The sequence below is a fragment of the Hippocampus bargibanti genome, linkage group LG15, assembly GCF_051943395.1.
Source record: "Hippocampus bargibanti isolate YZ-2025 linkage group LG15, ASM5194339v1, whole genome shotgun sequence".
In the NCBI taxonomy this organism is placed as follows: domain Eukaryota; kingdom Metazoa; phylum Chordata; class Actinopteri; order Syngnathiformes; family Syngnathidae; genus Hippocampus; species Hippocampus bargibanti.
The window spans coordinates 7,422,615-7,440,546 of record NC_142748.1 but is presented as its reverse complement, the minus strand read 5'-3'; the positions used below and the strand labels follow the sequence as shown (position 1 = coordinate 7,440,546).

Below are 17,932 nucleotides of genomic sequence, written 5' to 3'. Positions count from 1 at the left end.
CATTTTTGATTTTGTTTCTACAATAAAAATGAAAAAAACTATGACTGACTTTGACATGAGACATGAAACATTTGCAGGGAACTCATTTAAACGATCTTATGAACAATTCAATTACATCACATCAAAACTGCACAGTATAAAAATTATCAGAGAGCAGAGTTTGTGCATTTTAGGCCCCCCCGCCCTCTCCACCCTGAGAAGTCAAAGGGGCCTCTGTCAAGGGTTGCAGTTCTCAGTGTCACAGTGGAATACCTGGCAGCTCTCAGGTAACATGAGCCAAAAAAAAAGCAAGGCAACATTTGTCCCACTAGAGACGACTGTAATCAATGTCTTCTCAGTCCGGCCCACTTGTTGGACCTGAAAGCTTCCCAAAAGCCTTGGACGGCATCCCAAAGTCCTGTACAAATATAAACGACAAATGATCTCAACTCACCGGGCATGGCATGACATTAGCAGATTTTCTGTCAAACTAACTCTAACGGAATTTACGACATGTTTGCAGTTCATTGCAACATATAGCATTATTGAATCCAGTGTAGCGACTCCCTGCGTGAGATCATCCGAACTCTGATTCAAAATGGCTCCAGGCAAGTTCCCTAGTTCGTACTGTCCAAATATGGGCCACTGTAATCGTCATGGAGGAATGGCAGAGGGGCTGGCGGGGGTGCGTTGCTGAGGAAAAACGTACCGATGAAAATCACCACCTGAGAGCGCCAATTTTCAATTCACAACACTGCAGTCAGTACAAATACTGAACAATTACAATCTCTTAGACAAAATGTCCAATATATTGCACTACACATAAAGATCAAGGCATTTGTATCCACAGTTGGCCCAGACCGGGTCTGGTTTTCTTTCATTTGGCCAGTCGGTTGCTGAGAGGTCAAAGTCACGGCCTCAGTAGTAGAAATGCTGCCTCTCTGTCCAGTTGGTAATCCAATATTTTCTGTGAGGCTCCTCCAGCTCAAATCCGACATTGAACTGATAGCGATCGGCCTTGCAAACTTTCACCCCGCGGTGCTTTGGCATTATCAGGTAGTAGAGGGATCGCTTGAAGAATCCAAGCTGAGGAGAAAAGAAGTGACATGAGAGACTAAAGCGCAGCTAAGATTTAATGTCAGCTTGAGAACGACATTTAGGAGATTTAGATTCCTTATAGAGACGGAGCGTCGGGGGGAAAAGAGCAAGGGGGGTGGGTAGAGCCCCGCTGAAGAAGACGTGGAAGGAAAGCATAAGCAAAGGTATATAACCCTGCTCATTCCCATTTTCAATAATGCACGGAAATGCTGAGATTACGCTTATAGCAAAGATTGGAATGAACTGTTTAACTCATTCACTGCCAGACATGTGCAAAAATGTGTCTATACCAGGGCTAGGGTTTTTGTCATTGTCACTTGAATTCCAGGACCCACAGAATGTTGAGTTTTAGGACTACGTAAACATTCAGTACAGCATCAGAAACCATAGACTTCCTTCTTTAATCATAAAAGAAGAGTTAATTCCTAAATAATATGAGTCTGGAATTATATAAGATTGAAATGAGGGCGGCTGTGAGTTGATTATTGTGCTTGTAGCATGTAGCTCAATGGACGCATGTACCGTGTTTCCCAATGTTTGTTTAGCCACTTAGTTTCACTAGTTTGAGCTTTAAAAACCTCTCAGAAACTCCGATATGTTTGAGTGCGTGGTAGTAACACTCTCAGCGTTCACACAATCACAAGTTGCTGAAGTTCCAGCCTGGCAATGAAGCGAGGAGACGTTAGACATATTGCGCACAAGCCAAGAGTCAGAGAAAGAGAGGCCAGAATGTGACAAGGAGGAGTTAAGGTGTAAATCCATTCATGGGTAGGGGGGGATTTGTTACCCAAAAAAGCCCCACTGGTGTGTGCAGTTGAGCGCCCCTAGTGGGTCTCAGTAGTCCTCGGTCAGCCTCTCTGTCTCAGAGGGCTGGATCTTCATCTCAGCCTTCTGGGCTTTGGCTTCATACATCTCCCTCCTGCTGGCCCTCTGGAAGAAGCCACACTGTGTGGAGGAGGCGGAGGAGGATGTGAAAAGTTAAGACTCGATTGGTCAGCGCGAGTCTCCGCGTTTGGGTTGAGGATATGTGGCGAGGTTTTTTAATGCCACATCAGCCATCTTGTGCGAATCCACTGAACAGAGATATTCTCTCACCTTCCAAAGTATCAGAATGATGATTCCAAGAAGTAGAACACCCGCGACGATAGCAGAGATGATGATCCACAGGGGGAGTTCATAGGGCATCTCCACTCGCGCCTCCGGCTCGATATCTACAGTGAACTACATCGGGGTGAAGACAGCAGTCATTTTAATTCACTGGAAAGCTGTTTGTAGCCGTTTTTATTTGACGTGTGTTACCGGCGTGGTCTGGGGTTCCATTTTAAGGGTCGGTTTGTCTGTAATGAGTTTCAAGGAGGCTTCGCCGACAACTTTGATCCATAAAGCATTGGCAAAGTCCTGCAAAATAAAGAAATAAATGAATAAAAATAGATTTGAATACAGTCAAATATATGTTTGCAGATGTTTAACTCATTCACTGCGTCATATGTGCAAAAATGTGTCCACTCCGGTGCCAGGGTTTTTGTCATTGTCAATCGAATTCCAGGACACACAGAATATTGAGTTTTAGGACTACATAAACATTAAATACAGCGTAAGAAACCTTAAAATATTTTCTTTTATCAGAAAAAAACAGTTAATTCCTAAATTCTATGGGTCCGGAGTTATCTGAGCTTGAAATGAGGCAGGCTGTACAAAATACAAAATTGTGGAAGAGAAAAAAACATTGCCAAAGGCCATGGTCAGCGCTTTATTGGCACCCAAATATAAAAAAACAAATCCCGAACAAATTCAGGAATGGCGCGCTACATCACTTTCATTTCACAAATAAATTTGCGAATGGCAGTGAATGAGTTAAAAAAAAATACATTCTTATTACTTCCCCATTTTTATATTTTTTTCAAATTGTGAATTCATCACACCACCCTTGTATTAATAGTGTGAAGATTTACTGCTCTTGTGTAAACATTGCTTATTATCGATCGTGAGCCGTGTCGTCGCAGCGGGTGAAAGCACCTCCAGCATGGTACTGTTCCACAAACGAGCGCGGACGTGAATCTTGGCCGAGTTGCTCATGTTCAACAAAGGACACGAAAAGGTCACGCATCTCGCAGTTCCTTTGGCGCATTCCTGCCAATGCAAAGAAGAAACGTCACCAGATGGGTAAAAACACTCCCAAATTCTCACACACACACTCAGGGTGATTTGCTGACACCCCCCCACCCCGAGCTCACCAACAGGTGTGATTCTTTTCGCGGCGTGAGCAGAGTGAGGGTCGCTTGTGGCTCAATCGCCCGAGTCGGGGTGTTACCATCCAGATCGTCTGCCTCGATCTGCCTTTTCACACGTTTCAATGTACTTTCTGACAGCTGCAACAGAAGCAGAGCAGACAAGAGGCAAAACGAGTGGGTTACATCATGAGATCAAATTCTCAAAATAGCACCATTACTTCTATTTTTGATTTGCGGCACGGGGGAGACGACTTCAACGTGGTGAATCGGACATGACTCCATGAAGAAGTTTAACGTGGGCTTTGTTTGGCATGCGAGGCTCTTTCTTAACTCATTCACTGCCAGACGATGTGGAAAAAATGTCTCCACTCCAGTGCCAGGGTTTTGGTCATTTTCACTCAAATTGCAGGACCCACAGAATAGGAGTTTTAGGACTACATAAACATTCAATTCAGCATAAGAGACCTTAAACTCTCTTTTTTCATCAGGGAAAAAAAAGTGTTAATTCCTAAAGGATATGGGTCTGGTATTATATGAGCTTGAAATGGGGGTAGCTGTACAAAATAAAATGCAATACTTATTGATTAATATTGCGCTTTAACAACAGCTGAAGCTGTAACAAAGCACTAACATGGACAACAGGCAAATGCTGCCCTCTCGTGGAAGGGAAAACATTGCCAGAGGTCTGACCGCCGCTTTATGGGAAAATTCCGGAATAGCGCTCCACGTTATGCTTTTTAACTCCTGAATAAATTCGGGAATGGCAGTGAATGAGTTAACCACCGCTCAGATAGTCACACCGCTGCCATTCGTACATAAAGCGGAATGCAGAAGGGAAATTCCAAGTAAGATGCCTGAAAAAAAATTGCATACGATCTAGAGTCTAGAGTGTACAACAAAACCAAAAAAGGAAGCTCACAGTTAAGTTCAACGGGTTGATGACGTCCCCGGGCGGTCGACATTCGCTCTGGGATTGTGTGTGAACAATGATCTGAGTCAGGTACAGAAGCCACTTCCCATTGGACGCCTCAAAGGGCCACTCAAACTCCACGGCCAAGATCCCCAAGTCCTCCAAGGGCGGCCCCCTCATGTTGACCTAGTGATCGCAAGAAGAGAGGAAAAGTTGTCAACCGACAGCCACATATCCTCTTTTCACCCCAAAATAGCATCCGCCCCTGCATACGGCTGCACCGCAATCCATGACTTGTTTCCCCCAGAAATAATATTAACCATATGACAGTAAAAGGCGTCAACGAGAGAGTAAAAAAACAAAAAAACTGAGCGGTGAAGATGACTCACGTTGAAGGTGAACTCGAGCGGACTTCCCACGTCGCTGCTGTTCACCATGGCCGACTCGCCCTTCACCGTCCCGCCAAATTTGGTTTGGATTAACGCCTTTGCACTGCACGGGGGAAGTGGTAAGCGGTTGAAATTGCAGACGATTGTCACGAAAAACGAGGAAAAGGAAAGGAAGAAGTAGAAAAACAAAATACAGGCGCTTTTGTAAAGGCAGCCATTCTCGCGCCGCCATCTTGAAGTCAAAAGAACAAAATAACAGTATGACAACACAAAATTATTTATTTTTTTTTGTTTTATTTACTTCAAGATGGCGCCGCGAGAGTGGCTGCCTTTCCAGCAGCTCCTGTATTTTGTTTTTCTACTTCTTCCTTTCCTTTCCTCTTCCTTTCATAACTTTGCTGCTGTGAAATGTAAATGTCTCCACTGCGAGACAAAGAAAGGTACATCCAATCCAATCCAATCTAAAAGACACAGTCATTCAATTTAAAGCCCTTTCTGCACCCTCTTTGTTGTATGAAGCAGTTCTAGATGGAAAAGGAGTGATCAAAGCATCCTTTTCACCAGTGGATCAGGGACATCACGGTGAAATGTGCATGTTCGCTACAAGCTAAAATGTTGAAAGCAAACACAAAGGTGCAGCATCCATTGACGAAAGAGATTGTCGCACATCTTCCATTCCACGTAAATCTGCTTCAATTCCAACCCGCAACAGTTCCACATACGCTCCTTTCTTCTTATTGCGCTTCTAATAGTAACTAAAAACGATTTAAATGAAGAATTATTATTATAATTATCCACTTTTGGGTCCAAGTTCTATTACCCAAAATGATTTTTTTGCAGATATTTTGCTGTAAAGTTATTTTAAAGCTGGTCATTGATTTATTTTTATTATTTTTTTTCTATTTGCAATAACAACTCACATGGAGAAGGAAGGGAGGATGGTGTTCTCAATCAGCAGGGTGACAGGAACAGGCAACAAGTCGCTCTGTTCACTGAGACTGAAGGAGCCAATGAAAAGACAGCGCCGTGTTGAAGTCATAATCATCATGATTATTATGATTATCACGATTATAGTGTTAGGAAGGTTGACATTACGTAGACAGGAGCAGCTGAGTCTGAATCTCCTGGGTGTACAGATCTATGCCTGACGTCTCCAAGCGCAGAGCGAGTGACACCTGTTGACAGAAAACAAGGATTATTATTTTATGTATTTATTTATAAGAGGCAAAAAACTTTAAAGGAAAATAAGCGATGAGATGATGTACCTTTCCCTTGCCTTTCAGTGGATTACCCAATTCACAAAGGACGCTGCCATCATAGCGACATTCAACATCATGATCCTAAATTGGAAACAAAATAAAGTTAAAAGCTGTTGTGAAAATAACATAGAAATAATTTGAGAGATGCAAAACAGTATCAACAATTGTCATCTGCTGCCCTCTGTTGATTTTACCTGGGACCTAACGCCGGAATATTTGAGCGCATCAGGAATGGTAACGTTGAGCATGGCCTGGTGGGCATCCTCGGCCAGCTTCCCCCTTGTGGGGAAGTTGGTCACCTCCACCATCAGCCTGATGATCTTCATGCTGCTGCTAAATTGGAGTATTTGGGATTTGTCCTGCCTGGTTACAGGAAAACAGTGGTTGATGTGCATTTTGATTTTGGGTTAAAACTATTTTGCTGTTGGTTTTTACCTGGGGAAGGGCTTTTCTTTATTGTCGGCAAAATGGGCCGTCAGCTGCAGGTTACTGGTGCACTTGTTGTCGGAGCCGCATTCCTTCTGGAAGTGAATCTGAGAACCAACAAGTTACGAAAATGGACATTCCGTTTCGTGCAGGTATGGCAACAGGAGAGTAAAATGACCTGTGCGCACGTCGAGTCTTACCTCACTTCTTTGGGTGAGTTTCTGGTCTTGACTAAGAATGGGGAATGAGTCCAGGTTCTGAATGGCGCGTCTTGATTTGGGTTTTTGTTCATCTAAGGACATCATGAGGGAGAAAACTACCGGCTCCAGTTTGTCCCTCACCGGCGCCTTAAAAAACACACCCGAGGATATTTATGTGATGAGACGTCACAATGAGATCAACAATTTTAACTGACCTAAAATTAATGCATATGGCGATACAAGATATGTCATATTTGGAGAATCTCTGAGAACATACCACAACGTTCAAGTTGAGACGATGACAATGACTTTTGGAAGCCGGCAGGGTCAACAGGCCCGTATACGTGTTATCACCGTTGTCTTGGAAACGAACCCGTGGGCTTCTTCTCCGATCAATGTCGGCCTCCGCCGTGTACTTCACCGCTGTAACATGATCAAATAGGTCATATGCATTTTTGTTTAATAAATCACCAGACGTTGGATGACTAGTGGATCGACTCACTGATGCTTTTCTTGAAGTTTTTGTTGCCGTTGCTTAAGGTGAAAGATGTGCAGATTGTGGCCACAATGCTGGCAAGCACAAATAAACTCAAAAAATAAGACAAAGGCTATAAAATGAGCCGCTTTGATCGTGACACTCGCTCACCATGGTGTACTTCCTTGGCATTGATTCGGATCCACAATTTTTGGCTCCACGTTAAAGTTCTTGGTTAAGTGGACAACAGGGCGAGTCCTAGCATCAATAAAGATAGCGCTTTTGAATACGTCACACTGGATAATAGATAAAACGCAAACATCCCTTTTGGACGAAAACTATTTTTGCCTACCTGAGCAGGGCGATGCGGTCATCCAAGGAGCCCACCAAAATGTCAGGGTAGCCATTGTCGTCGATGTCCATGCCTCCACTGATGGAGTAGCCTAACGTTTGGAATCCTCCATTTTCGAACGACTTGCCCTCTATCACCTGAAATATGATGAAAATATGGGCGGTGGCGCCAAAGAAGAACTTGGAAGTGTTTTACACATCAGGAGATGCGTTACCTGGCTCGGCTCCTCTGAGATTCCTTCTTTACTTCCCATCCAGATGTAAACCTTGCCCGTGCCACTGAAAGGAGCCCCCACAGCAAAGTCTGCAGATATAAAGACATGCAATGACAGCAAAAAGCCACTAGGTAGCACCTTGATACTGTAATATGGGCAAACGGTTGTTCCAATATTTTTTTTTTAAGTAACAGTCCACAAAATATGAAAACAAATATTTATACATAGCCCCAATAGTAAAAGTCTTGTTTTTTGAGAAACATATGGCTTACATGTTACATGTTCTGCTCACCCGCAACCGTGACTGTAAAGTGTCCTTGAGAGTTTTGAAAGGCGCTTAGAAATAAAATGTATTCTGATTATTCTGATGATTTTTATTATGATACTGATGACACTTTTAATAGAAATCCAATTTCATATGTAATGTGAGTGCGTGTGCTCGCGCACTTGCCTTGGAATCCATCTTGGTTGATGTCACCAATGGCGGCAACGGCGTGGCCGAATGCAGAGGATGCGGGGCCCTTAAGCACCATGGTAGGAGTTTTCTGGAAGGACCCATTTTCGTTCATGTAGATATAAACTGCTCCTCCCTCGTCTTTCATGCGGTCAAAGTAAAACGGGGCCCCGACGATGATGTCGTTCCAACTGCAGGTAAAGGAAAGGCAAAAAATGAATGGAAATGCGGTAAATCCACCCTGTAATGTCAACATTTGCCCACCCCCACACATCCGTCAGACTCCCTGAAATTTCAATCAGGCATAGCCGAGCGTGCCAAAAGATAACATGTCAGCAAGGTCATCCTTAGTCTCCTTCTGGAACTTTGTGCTTACAATGGGTGCATTTGGTATGTGGCATGTGGATGACGTATTGTGATTTTTGACAATGCAGACCAGAACTGTAGAATCTGACCTTTAACGAATAGTTAAAAAAAACAATTTTGTGAAGTAATTGTTAATTAACGTACTTGTCGTTATTGAGGTCAGTGACAGCCAGGCTGCTCCCATAATAGGAGCCTACTTGTTCCCCGGGGATGATGAGCACCGTCTCGATGTTGTTGTCGGTCTTTACACCGAGGACCACGGAACCCTTGGACTCATACCGAGGAGCGCCCGTCACCACTGTGTAGTTGTCAACATCCAGCAGGCGCTTCTCTTCCAGAACGGAATAACCTGAAGGGAAAGATTTAGAGATGAACTAAAACGCCAGGATGTATCAAAGAAGGAGGAGGTGTTGAGCAGTTCCTTAGTGCAACGTAATAATGAATGTTTGAGAAATTTTGACCTGGATTCTCCTAGAAAACCATCGCAGACCTTCTCCTTGCCACATTCCTTTTTAATTCATTCAAGAATTTATTCAGGAATTGAAAATATGACATAGAACGCCATTCCTGAATTTGTTCGTGTTTTGTTTTTTCATGCTTGGGTGCCAATAAAGCGCTGGTCATGGCTTCTGGCAATGTTTTGTTTCTTTTCCACAAGGGGGCAGCATTTCCCCTTTTTTTCCATGTTAGCGCTTGGTTCCAGCTTCAGCTGTTGTTAAAGTGATATATAAATCAATATGTATTGTATTTTGTACATCCGCACCCCATTTAAAGCTCATATAACTCCAGACCCACATAATTTAGGGATTAACTATTGTTTTCCTGATGAAAGAAGAGAGACTAAGGTTTCTAATGCTGTATTGAATGTTTATGTAGTCCTAAAACTCAATATTCTGTGGAATTGGAGTGACAATGACAAAAACCCTGGCACTGGAGTGGACACATTTTTGCACGTCTGGCAGTGACACCTTTCGTGATGAGACACGAGAATGAGAAAATTACCCATATAGTAGAGCTTGTGTTGTTTTTTCAGTGAGCCAAAGTCTTTCTCAATGGAATCCCACGAATTGGCGGGATCGGGATTTCTCCATATAACGTGGACATTTCCTAGATGAAACACACAAACTGTGACTCATCGTGCATGTTAGCGTGAGAGCAATCCATTTAAATTCCAGTTCCCACCTTGCCACATGTAGCTGCCTGGGCTCCCCACGTATATCTCATCTTCCGTCATGCCGCCCGAGATGCCCATGTTGCACATGCCCTCGTCTCTCATGTCGGAGGTGGGGTCGCACACCTCGTAGGTGTGAGTCTGCCAGTCGTCATTACGGTCGAAGGTCAGGTCATTGCTTCTCACAAAGCACTTTCCTATCATCCGCCGCTGCTCCTCTGCGCCACTTCCGAAGATCCTGATGTAGCGATGGCCACATGCCTAATCGAAGAGATGATAGAAAAATGGGAATGGATTATTTGCAATATTTTGTAAACTAAGAAAAACAAAAGTGACTCCATCCCAGAATTTGTGACAGAAAAACATGGTGGCCCTCTCACCAGTACGCGCCCGGCCGACTGGACTCTTTGGCTGGCTACAGTCACGCCAAGCCACATGCCCTCCACCATCTCGGACGGGTCTGCTGTAAATGGGTCGTAAAAGCGACAATATTAAAAAGAGCTTTTGTCCGTCGCAAGTGATTGCCTGGCAACTCTTCTCCTCACTCACTTGAGCTGACCAGGTCCATTCTGGAACAGTCAGAGGCGTCCGTGCTAATGGGGCAGGAGTAGACAGCACCTGTTTCATTGACGTTCACCAACGATATGGCTTTCTCCTTGGGGGCTCCTGCTAAAAGCCTGCACAGAAACAAAGATGGTGGCGGATAAATATTATGTGCTTTTTTTTATTCGCCAGAAAACATTCACAATGTGTTTCATTATATTTAGATACAAAATTAACTAATTCACTGCCAGACGATGTACAAAAATGTATCCAATCCAGTGCCAGGGTTTTTGTCATTGTCACTCAAATTGCAGGACCCACAGAATATTGAGTTTGAGGACTACATAAAAATTCAATTCAGCGTAAGAAATATTCCTTCATCAGAAAAAAATAGTTAATTCCTGAGTTATGTGGGTCTGGAGTTATCTGAGCTTGAAATGGGGGTGGCTGTACAAAATGCAATACAATACATACATATTGATTTATTATAGTGCTTGAATAACAGCCGAAGCTGTAACAAAGTGCTAACATGGATGAAAAGCAAATGCTGCCCCCTCGTGGGAGGGAAAAACATTGCCAGATGTCTGAGGAACGCTTTATCGACACCCCTCACAAGGAAAAAACAAAACCCGAATAAATTCAGGTATGGAGTTCCACATCATGCTTTTCAATTCCCAAATACATTCGGGAATGGCAGTGAATGAGTTAATAAAACAAAATATATGTACAGTATATACATGTGGCTCTGGAATGTAACCCCCATAGTAAAAGTGGTTTATAAAAAGAAAGCAGACTTTCATGATGGCCTGCTCAAACTGGACTTTTGGCAAGTCCGGGCAACACCACAGGACGCACACACTAGGCTGTTGTTGGTGGACCTCAATGTTTTTGTCGTGCACGTATCGGCACGCCCTGTGTATCTGCAGCTTTCAACACGGTGACCTTTGAAGTGGAAGGATTAAGGGCACGGTGCCGTGTGCTCAGACACACGCTTGAGTGTCAGCGCCAGATTTATTATCTGCACTTGTAGGCAGAAGGTGAGGACAAACCTGTTTAGGGTGACCGAACTGTTCTGAGTCGCTTTCAATTCAGGTATGTGGAGGTTAGAGTTTTTTTTTTTCCAGTCCGATTTCAGCCTTGAACTCGCTAATTCTGTCAGTGTACTTACAGACTGGCTCCGTAGACACCTGCAATCTTATCGACAGAACATCAACATGCAGCTAGACACAACTACGCCCCCGCCTATGTCTTACCATGACAATGCAATGGCAAAAGGAATATGTTTGTATTTGTTCCACTCAGAAAGCAATAAAAACCAAAGAGGCTCTTTTTGCAACAAACAAAATGCTCGACGTGAAAAGGACGTGAAAATTATCTCATCGCTCTGCTACCAGAAAGAGATTATCAGCCTTGAATCAATTATTTGGCCCTAGTGATGACAACTCACAGGAGCCAAGATGGCCTCGGAAAGGGCTGCCAGCGATGATTGGAGCGTCCTATAAATGAGATTCCACAAAGGTTTGAAGATATCGCTGAAAGTTACAGTATGTAAAGTGTCAAGACCGCCGCCGTCTTGAATACATGTTCCCTATACAGTGGTATGCATCAGCCAGTGGCGGGCCATGGATTTCATCACTAGGCCTTCAGTAGTGCTATGTCTGAATCAATCCAGACTGAGAAAAGTAGTTCATGGACAAAATATAATTAACATCAGTCTGTTATTCTGATATTTTTAGTCCAGCAGAGAAGATCTTGCAGGCCTTGACAGTCCGCCACTGATATCAGACTTTAATGAGGCGAATATAAATTTGATGCTTGACCCACACTCGGGACCAAAAAAAAAAAAAAAAAAATGTGACAAAGCCTCTCTCAACTTCCGGACGCTCTGACTCAGCCAGCACAACGCAACTCATATCCTGCTCGGTGTCAAGTCCAACAATGCGTGTCCACCTCCCGTCTCTTTTGCCAACTCATCACCTCCTCATAAATGCGCCGACAAAGAGCCCAACGGGAGGGATAGCGAGTGGGCATTGAGCTCCCCCGCATTCCAACCGACGTGTTGAAATCTGTTCTCTTCTCCTCAGCAGGTGATGGGAACTGCTACTCCAGATTTAATGCGGCTTACAAAACACAAAAAAGGTGAGAGTGTCTCCCTATTCCACATTAACGCAATGAAGACTTACGTATGACTCAATTTGAAGCGGTCATATCCGATGACGATTTAACCTGTCAATCAGCTGCACTCAATGACAGACAAATGTCACCTCAGCCATTGCGTCAAGACTTTTATTTTTGTCTTAACGCCATTGCGTCAAGACAAAAAGGGCCTGTTGTTCAGCGCTCCTCAAACATGAGTCAAGCAGGCATCTCAGCTGGTCAAACATCCTGTTTGCAGCCCACCAACTGCAACTGGTGAAACAGTAACGAGAGAACAAACTAATTTCGGACCTGGGTGACAAATAAAACATGGCCGGTCACACCCTTCCCGATACTCCGCTAACTTGTTTTTCATTAGCAACTTGTAAAACCTTCTCTGTGAAGTTTGCTGAGGTGTAAGGTTGACCAAATTCAAAACACTGACAGGTCCGCAGACCCATCCCTGGTGTAAGCCGAAACTTATTTTCCTTGTCAAGGGATGAAAAATAGTCTGAAAGGTATTGAAGGATATAGATTTCGTGAGACAGGTGACCCCCTTTCACCCACCCAGAGGCAAGCCAATTTACATCAGTTTTTTTGTCCCTGCACAAGAGCAAAAGGATCTCTTGCAGTGACTGGTGGGTAGTGGTAATAGATCCAATTTCAACATGTAATTATTAGAGAGCGGAAGTCCAATATTGTTTGTGTTTATAAAACTTACCACATAGTTTGACCTGCTTAATCTGCTCACACAGTTGGAAAAAAAAATAGGGGGAGGGCGGCGCCAACTAATTAAATGGCGGACTTTCATAGCCTGGGGCTGATACAGTCAGACAAAGTGGAAAACAACAGAGAAACTTCCAATTTGGAATCTGTATTTGTCCAGTAGAGGATTTTGGGGCCACACTGAGGCAACGACTACAAATCAAAGAAATTGTGTCTTCTGGAAAATAAGCGTACTCCATATTTTGGTGAGTTCATGTGCATTTGCCAACAAGATCATCATCTTGACTACTGTCTTGTCTCAACCTGAAACCTGGCAAGTTGTGACTGTGTGTGGAAGGCTAATACATTCCACACATACCGTGGGGTCAGGGGACTGGAAGAGCCAATAGGTGGCCAGCTGACTGCCCAGTACCACCTCCTGCCTATAAAAGAGGACACAAAAGCCCACAGAGGAGACTTGACTCTGTTACAAGTAGTGTACTAGGGACCTGTACAAGCTAAGTACAGGTCGCTTTAATTTATTTATTGTTTCTTAACTTTAATTTCAAACTAGCCATACATTTACTCTAAATCTGGCCTGATGGATCCAAAGTAGTTAGTTCAAGGTGTCATGGTTTCACAACTTTATTGCATTGCCTTTATTGCAAAAGTGGGAGCGGCAATCGGTCCTTGACTTAGATCCCGTCCTCGGTCTGACTCATGCCTGCGAGAAAGCATGCCCATTTTTAAGTGCCAGGACTTGTTGAAGCTGGTTCATTTTCTTGGATTTGTCAAAAGTGCACTCAATAGTCGTAGGAAAAAAAACATTGGGGTACGAATAACAACGGTGGTGCAGATAGATGAAAATGTACAATTCATTATCTGTATACGGCACACTAGCCGAGCTAGTATTGATGCTATAAAAACTTTAGCGTAATAGTTGATGATAGGACCCAATGACATCCACAGAGGATGACTGCATCAAACCTGGGACTTATCCAAGATGGCACATCGATCCAGTGTCATCTGGACACTGCTCTCCATCCTTCTCACGCTAATGCGCATCTTTGTCCCTCTTCACAGAGATTATATCGATACTGATTCTCATAAGTGGGAGCTTAGCAGACGTGATGCTGGAAAGGAAGTGTGCCATGGTTTTGGACACTTTTTGTCACACTCGACTTCTCAAAACGGAGGCAAGATGCAGATAACAGATGGTTGAACAGTAGTAGTAGTAGTCCATCACGCTTATTTTAGTTGCAGCATATGGTCTTCTGTCAGAGTGAGTTGAGGATTTTCATTTTGACAATGATAATGGTCGTGTTTTGGTCTAGTAACTTCTCTAGGTGCTCGCTCAGTCAGCCATTGAATGAACAAGACGGTTGTTAAGGCAGTCCGATCTGGTTCCGCCCACTGGGTCAAAACAGGTGTCAGTTGTTTCCAGGCCACCAGGCATCAAACCAGAAATAAGCGGACATGGTAGGGTGGGACGAGGGGGGGCAAAGTAACTTACAGGTATTTCCTGGAGCCCTCCGTCTGTTCATGCATGGCCACGGACAATCCGAAGAAGCTGCCTTTGGTTTTGCCCTCTTTGATGACTGGGAAGCGCTCGTCCACATTAAATCCGCGGCATGGTGTCACTGCATAGATGAAAAGCAGCGAGGTGCAAAAAATTAGCCTTGGGGACATTTTGTTGACTTGCGAAAAGGAGCGGCAGATCCACGATCCCAGTGGATCCGACAGGTAGGCACACACATACACATACAACAGGGACCTCCCCACGCAAGAAGTGCAGTCGCGAAGCACGCTCGCACACTCAATGAGAAGGTGAGCTTGCTCTCTCTGGCTCTCTCTCTCTCTCTCTCTCTCTCTCTCTCTCTCTCTCTCTCTCTCTCTCTCTCTCTCTCTCTCTCTCTCTCTCTCTCTCTCTCTCTCTCTCTCTCTCTCTCTCTCTCTCTCTCTCTCTCTCTGTCACTCACTCACCCTCTCTCTCTCTCTCCCCCTCTCAAACTCCGTTGCATTCGGTTTATGTACATTCAAGGTGCTTTGTCAGTGTTCAGTGGAACCTTGGCACCCCTGAAAACGCTCCCCCCTAATCCCACTAATACTCAAGCGGGTCCACCTTCACATGAGCCCACCGCCTCTGCCCACCTATCAGCCGCACTTGTGGCCTGGAACCGGTCATTCATTCAACCCTTAATCCCTTTACAGAGAGTTTGAGAGTTCACGGAGGCAATTAAGAGTTTCTCGAGCCCACCGAGTCGCCTTTCATTGCGCCACCACAACCTCCTTCCACCAGAATGTGTCCAATTTCCAAAGCGGTTGTGGCCTCTTTTATTATCGTCTAGGTAATAATTGAAATGCGTTCATTCAATTGTGATAGGATTGTTTGAAGTGGATGTCGAAATACGCTTCGTTATGCTTACACAAGCGCCAGTGTGTGTGACATGAAGTGGGAAGGGCGGGAGATCCAAAGATTGGCTTTGGTTTTAATAATGACACGATGGGGGGCAAAAAGAGGACGGCGAGCAATATCAACTATAAGCTTTAACGACATGAGTTGACCTCCTCCTTTGGTGTGCCCTACCACTGCCCTTCAACCAGGATCGCATCTACGTTTGTTACCGTCTTGCTCGGGAGCATGATCATCGAACTGAAGACGCGTGCGCAACACGCCCGTGTGTACACTGTCAACATCCTGTTGCCTGCTGCCCTAATGGAGGCCCGCATCCACAGCGGTGACACTCAACAGAGTGGTGCTGTTGTGTTTTTAGCAGGGAGGAATTGAGGTCCAGTATCCCCCCGCACCCCCTTTAGCAATGATTGAGTTGCATGCTTTTTTGTCACACGCTTAAGGCCTGGGAGGGTATCCGATTCTGAACCTGCATGGCTCATCTGACCCTTTTGACATCTGAACGGCTTTGGATAGGCGACAACTGGAATGCACCGAAACAATAGAGCAAAGTGTAAAACTTATGTTTAAACTCAATCACTACCATTCACAAATTGATTCGGGAATTGAAAATATGAGATAGATCACCCTCATTTCAAGCTCATATAACTCCAGACCCATATAATTTAGGAATTAAATCTTTTTTTCTGATGAAACAAGAGAATCTAAGGTTTTTTTATGCTGCATTAAATGTTTTCAGTATTCTGTGGGTCTTGGAATTCAACAAAAGCCCTGGCACTGGAGTGGACACATTTTAGCACATGTGAATGAGTTAAGAAACTTTTTTTTTTTTTAACTAAGGACGACAAGGACCTGAATGGAGTTGCTACTGTTGCGACCTGGACTCGTGTCCACCTGGACAAATACAGTAATGGGAACGTCATTTGCAATCGATGGTATCTCCCAGTTTCCTGTTTCTTTTCCACACAACATCACTCCCAGAAGAAATAAGGAAGTGTTCTCCTCTTCCTCCGCTTGAAGGTCGGACGGGATTGTGGGTGAATTCTGATCTGAATGTCTGATAGCAGAAATGCTCACAACATTATGCTCTACAACTCGGACAGTCTTTTTGAGTAAACACAGTGTAAAAATAGCCAAACATTAATTAATTTTAACTGTCGGTTCTGTGTTGTGAACCTTATGAATTTTAATCCTTAATTACTGGAAGAAGGAGAATAAATAAAGCAAGCGGGACATTGGATGAATAGGAAACGCAGCACGCTCTCACTTACCGACGAGTCGCTCCCTCCGCGATGACATAGGCAGGTGTTGCCATGGCGCTGGCGGGTTGCTATGAAGCCAGTATGTTCTGGAGAGCAGGAAGACAGCCTGTTTAAACTTCAACCAGGAGTCTCGCTGGGCTCCGATGACCTTTCCAGTGAAGAGGGGCGGGGGGACCAAACTTCATCTCTTGAGGCGAGACAACCACTAGTTACACTGTAACGGAAATCAAATGCAGGTCGATCCAGACTGCAACACAAACAGAATTTCGGACGCGGTGTAAGTGAGTCGTCGCCTATTGTAACTCAATCAGGCTGGCATAGGACGAAATCTAATTGCGGGAGAAAATCATCAAAGATTAATGAGCTCAATCGAATCATTTGTCAGTTGCTTCTTGGATTGCACGGAACAAGATTACGGCGAGGTGAAACGCATGTTGCGCGGGTTCTCAAACTTGTTGACGTAAAGCGCCATTCCCGAGTTTGTTCGGGTTTTGTATATTCATGCTTGGGTGCCGATAAATCGCTGGCTATGGCCTCTGGCAATGTTTTTTTCTTTTCCACAAGGGGGCAGCATTCCCTCTTTTCCATGTTAGCACTTTGTTCCAGCTTCAGCTGTTGTTAAAGCGCTATATAAATCAGTCTGTATGTATTGCATTGTATTTTAGATAGCCACCCTCATGCGCACCACTAACTGACATTTTGCTTCATACGAAAATTGTACGTTAACAACACGGAGACGACAAAGCGAGTCAGGAGAGGAAAACGGGGGGCAGAAACGGGAAACTCCCCAAATGGGCCAAGTTCAGGCACGCCTGGGTAGAATTGCTAGTCTTGACGGTGTTAACAAGGTCAACTAATGACAAGCTGATATGTGTGATTGAAGTACTACAAACTTTCAAAGTCATTTGTAATAGCTAGTTACTTTTCACCTATCCTGTATGGCAACCGGGTGTGTTTTTTTTTTAAAATACTGTATTTTTCGGTGTATAAGGTGCACCGGAGTATAAGGCGCACCCCCAATGAATTGTGTCCTTTCAAACTTTTTCCATATATAAGGCGCAGCTTCAATGAATGACATGTTTAAAAATGTTTTTTATATAAGGCAAACCACATTATAACGCTACAGTAGAGGCTGGGTTTTATCAGTGTATCACCATACAATAATAAATATCATTTTCAGATATTACCAATCTTCCTTGTTTAAAATGTTGAGATTCCTTAGAGGTTTTCATGGAATATGTCGGCCTTAATTTTTTTCTGAAATAAATGACTTTTATTTGTATTTATTTTTTATTGAGACGCTAAATACTAAAGCAAGCAAAAAAGCCACATTTTTTATTTCTAATCAT

General features: G+C 43.9%; 1 protein-coding gene across 3 annotated transcripts; it reads right to left on the bottom strand.

The window, feature by feature from the left end:
* Positions 1 to 70: 70 nt before the first annotated feature.
* itga3b (integrin, alpha 3b) lies at positions 71 to 17,751 on the bottom strand. Of its 3 annotated transcripts, XM_089016127.1 has the most exons (27): positions 16,593 to 17,751; positions 14,422 to 14,548; positions 10,074 to 10,201; positions 9,905 to 9,987; positions 9,536 to 9,785; positions 9,356 to 9,460; positions 8,498 to 8,702; positions 7,985 to 8,178; positions 7,534 to 7,622; positions 7,320 to 7,456; positions 7,139 to 7,225; positions 6,995 to 7,062; positions 6,770 to 6,915; positions 6,493 to 6,639; positions 6,302 to 6,399; positions 6,061 to 6,229; positions 5,873 to 5,947; positions 5,703 to 5,782; positions 5,528 to 5,605; positions 4,608 to 4,710; positions 4,228 to 4,404; positions 3,312 to 3,446; positions 3,094 to 3,207; positions 2,377 to 2,475; positions 2,173 to 2,298; positions 1,865 to 2,022; positions 895 to 1,065 (listed from the first exon to the last, which is right to left on the bottom strand). In XM_089016127.1, the coding sequence occupies exons 1-26, from the start codon at positions 16,618 to 16,620 to the stop codon at positions 1,912 to 1,914; spliced, it is 3,159 nt and encodes a 1,052-aa protein (XP_088872253.1). In that variant the 5' UTR covers positions 16,621 to 17,751; the 3' UTR covers positions 895 to 1,065; positions 1,865 to 1,911. The 3 variants fall into 3 exon arrangements, with proteins under 3 accessions (XP_088872254.1, XP_088872253.1, XP_088872252.1); XM_089016126.1 differs by lacking the exon at positions 16,593 to 17,751 and having other exon boundaries at positions 14,422 to 14,744; XM_089016128.1 differs by lacking the exons at positions 1,865 to 2,022; positions 16,593 to 17,751 and having other exon boundaries at positions 71 to 1,065; positions 14,422 to 14,745.
* Between the last annotated feature and the right edge of the window lie 181 nt (positions 17,752 to 17,932).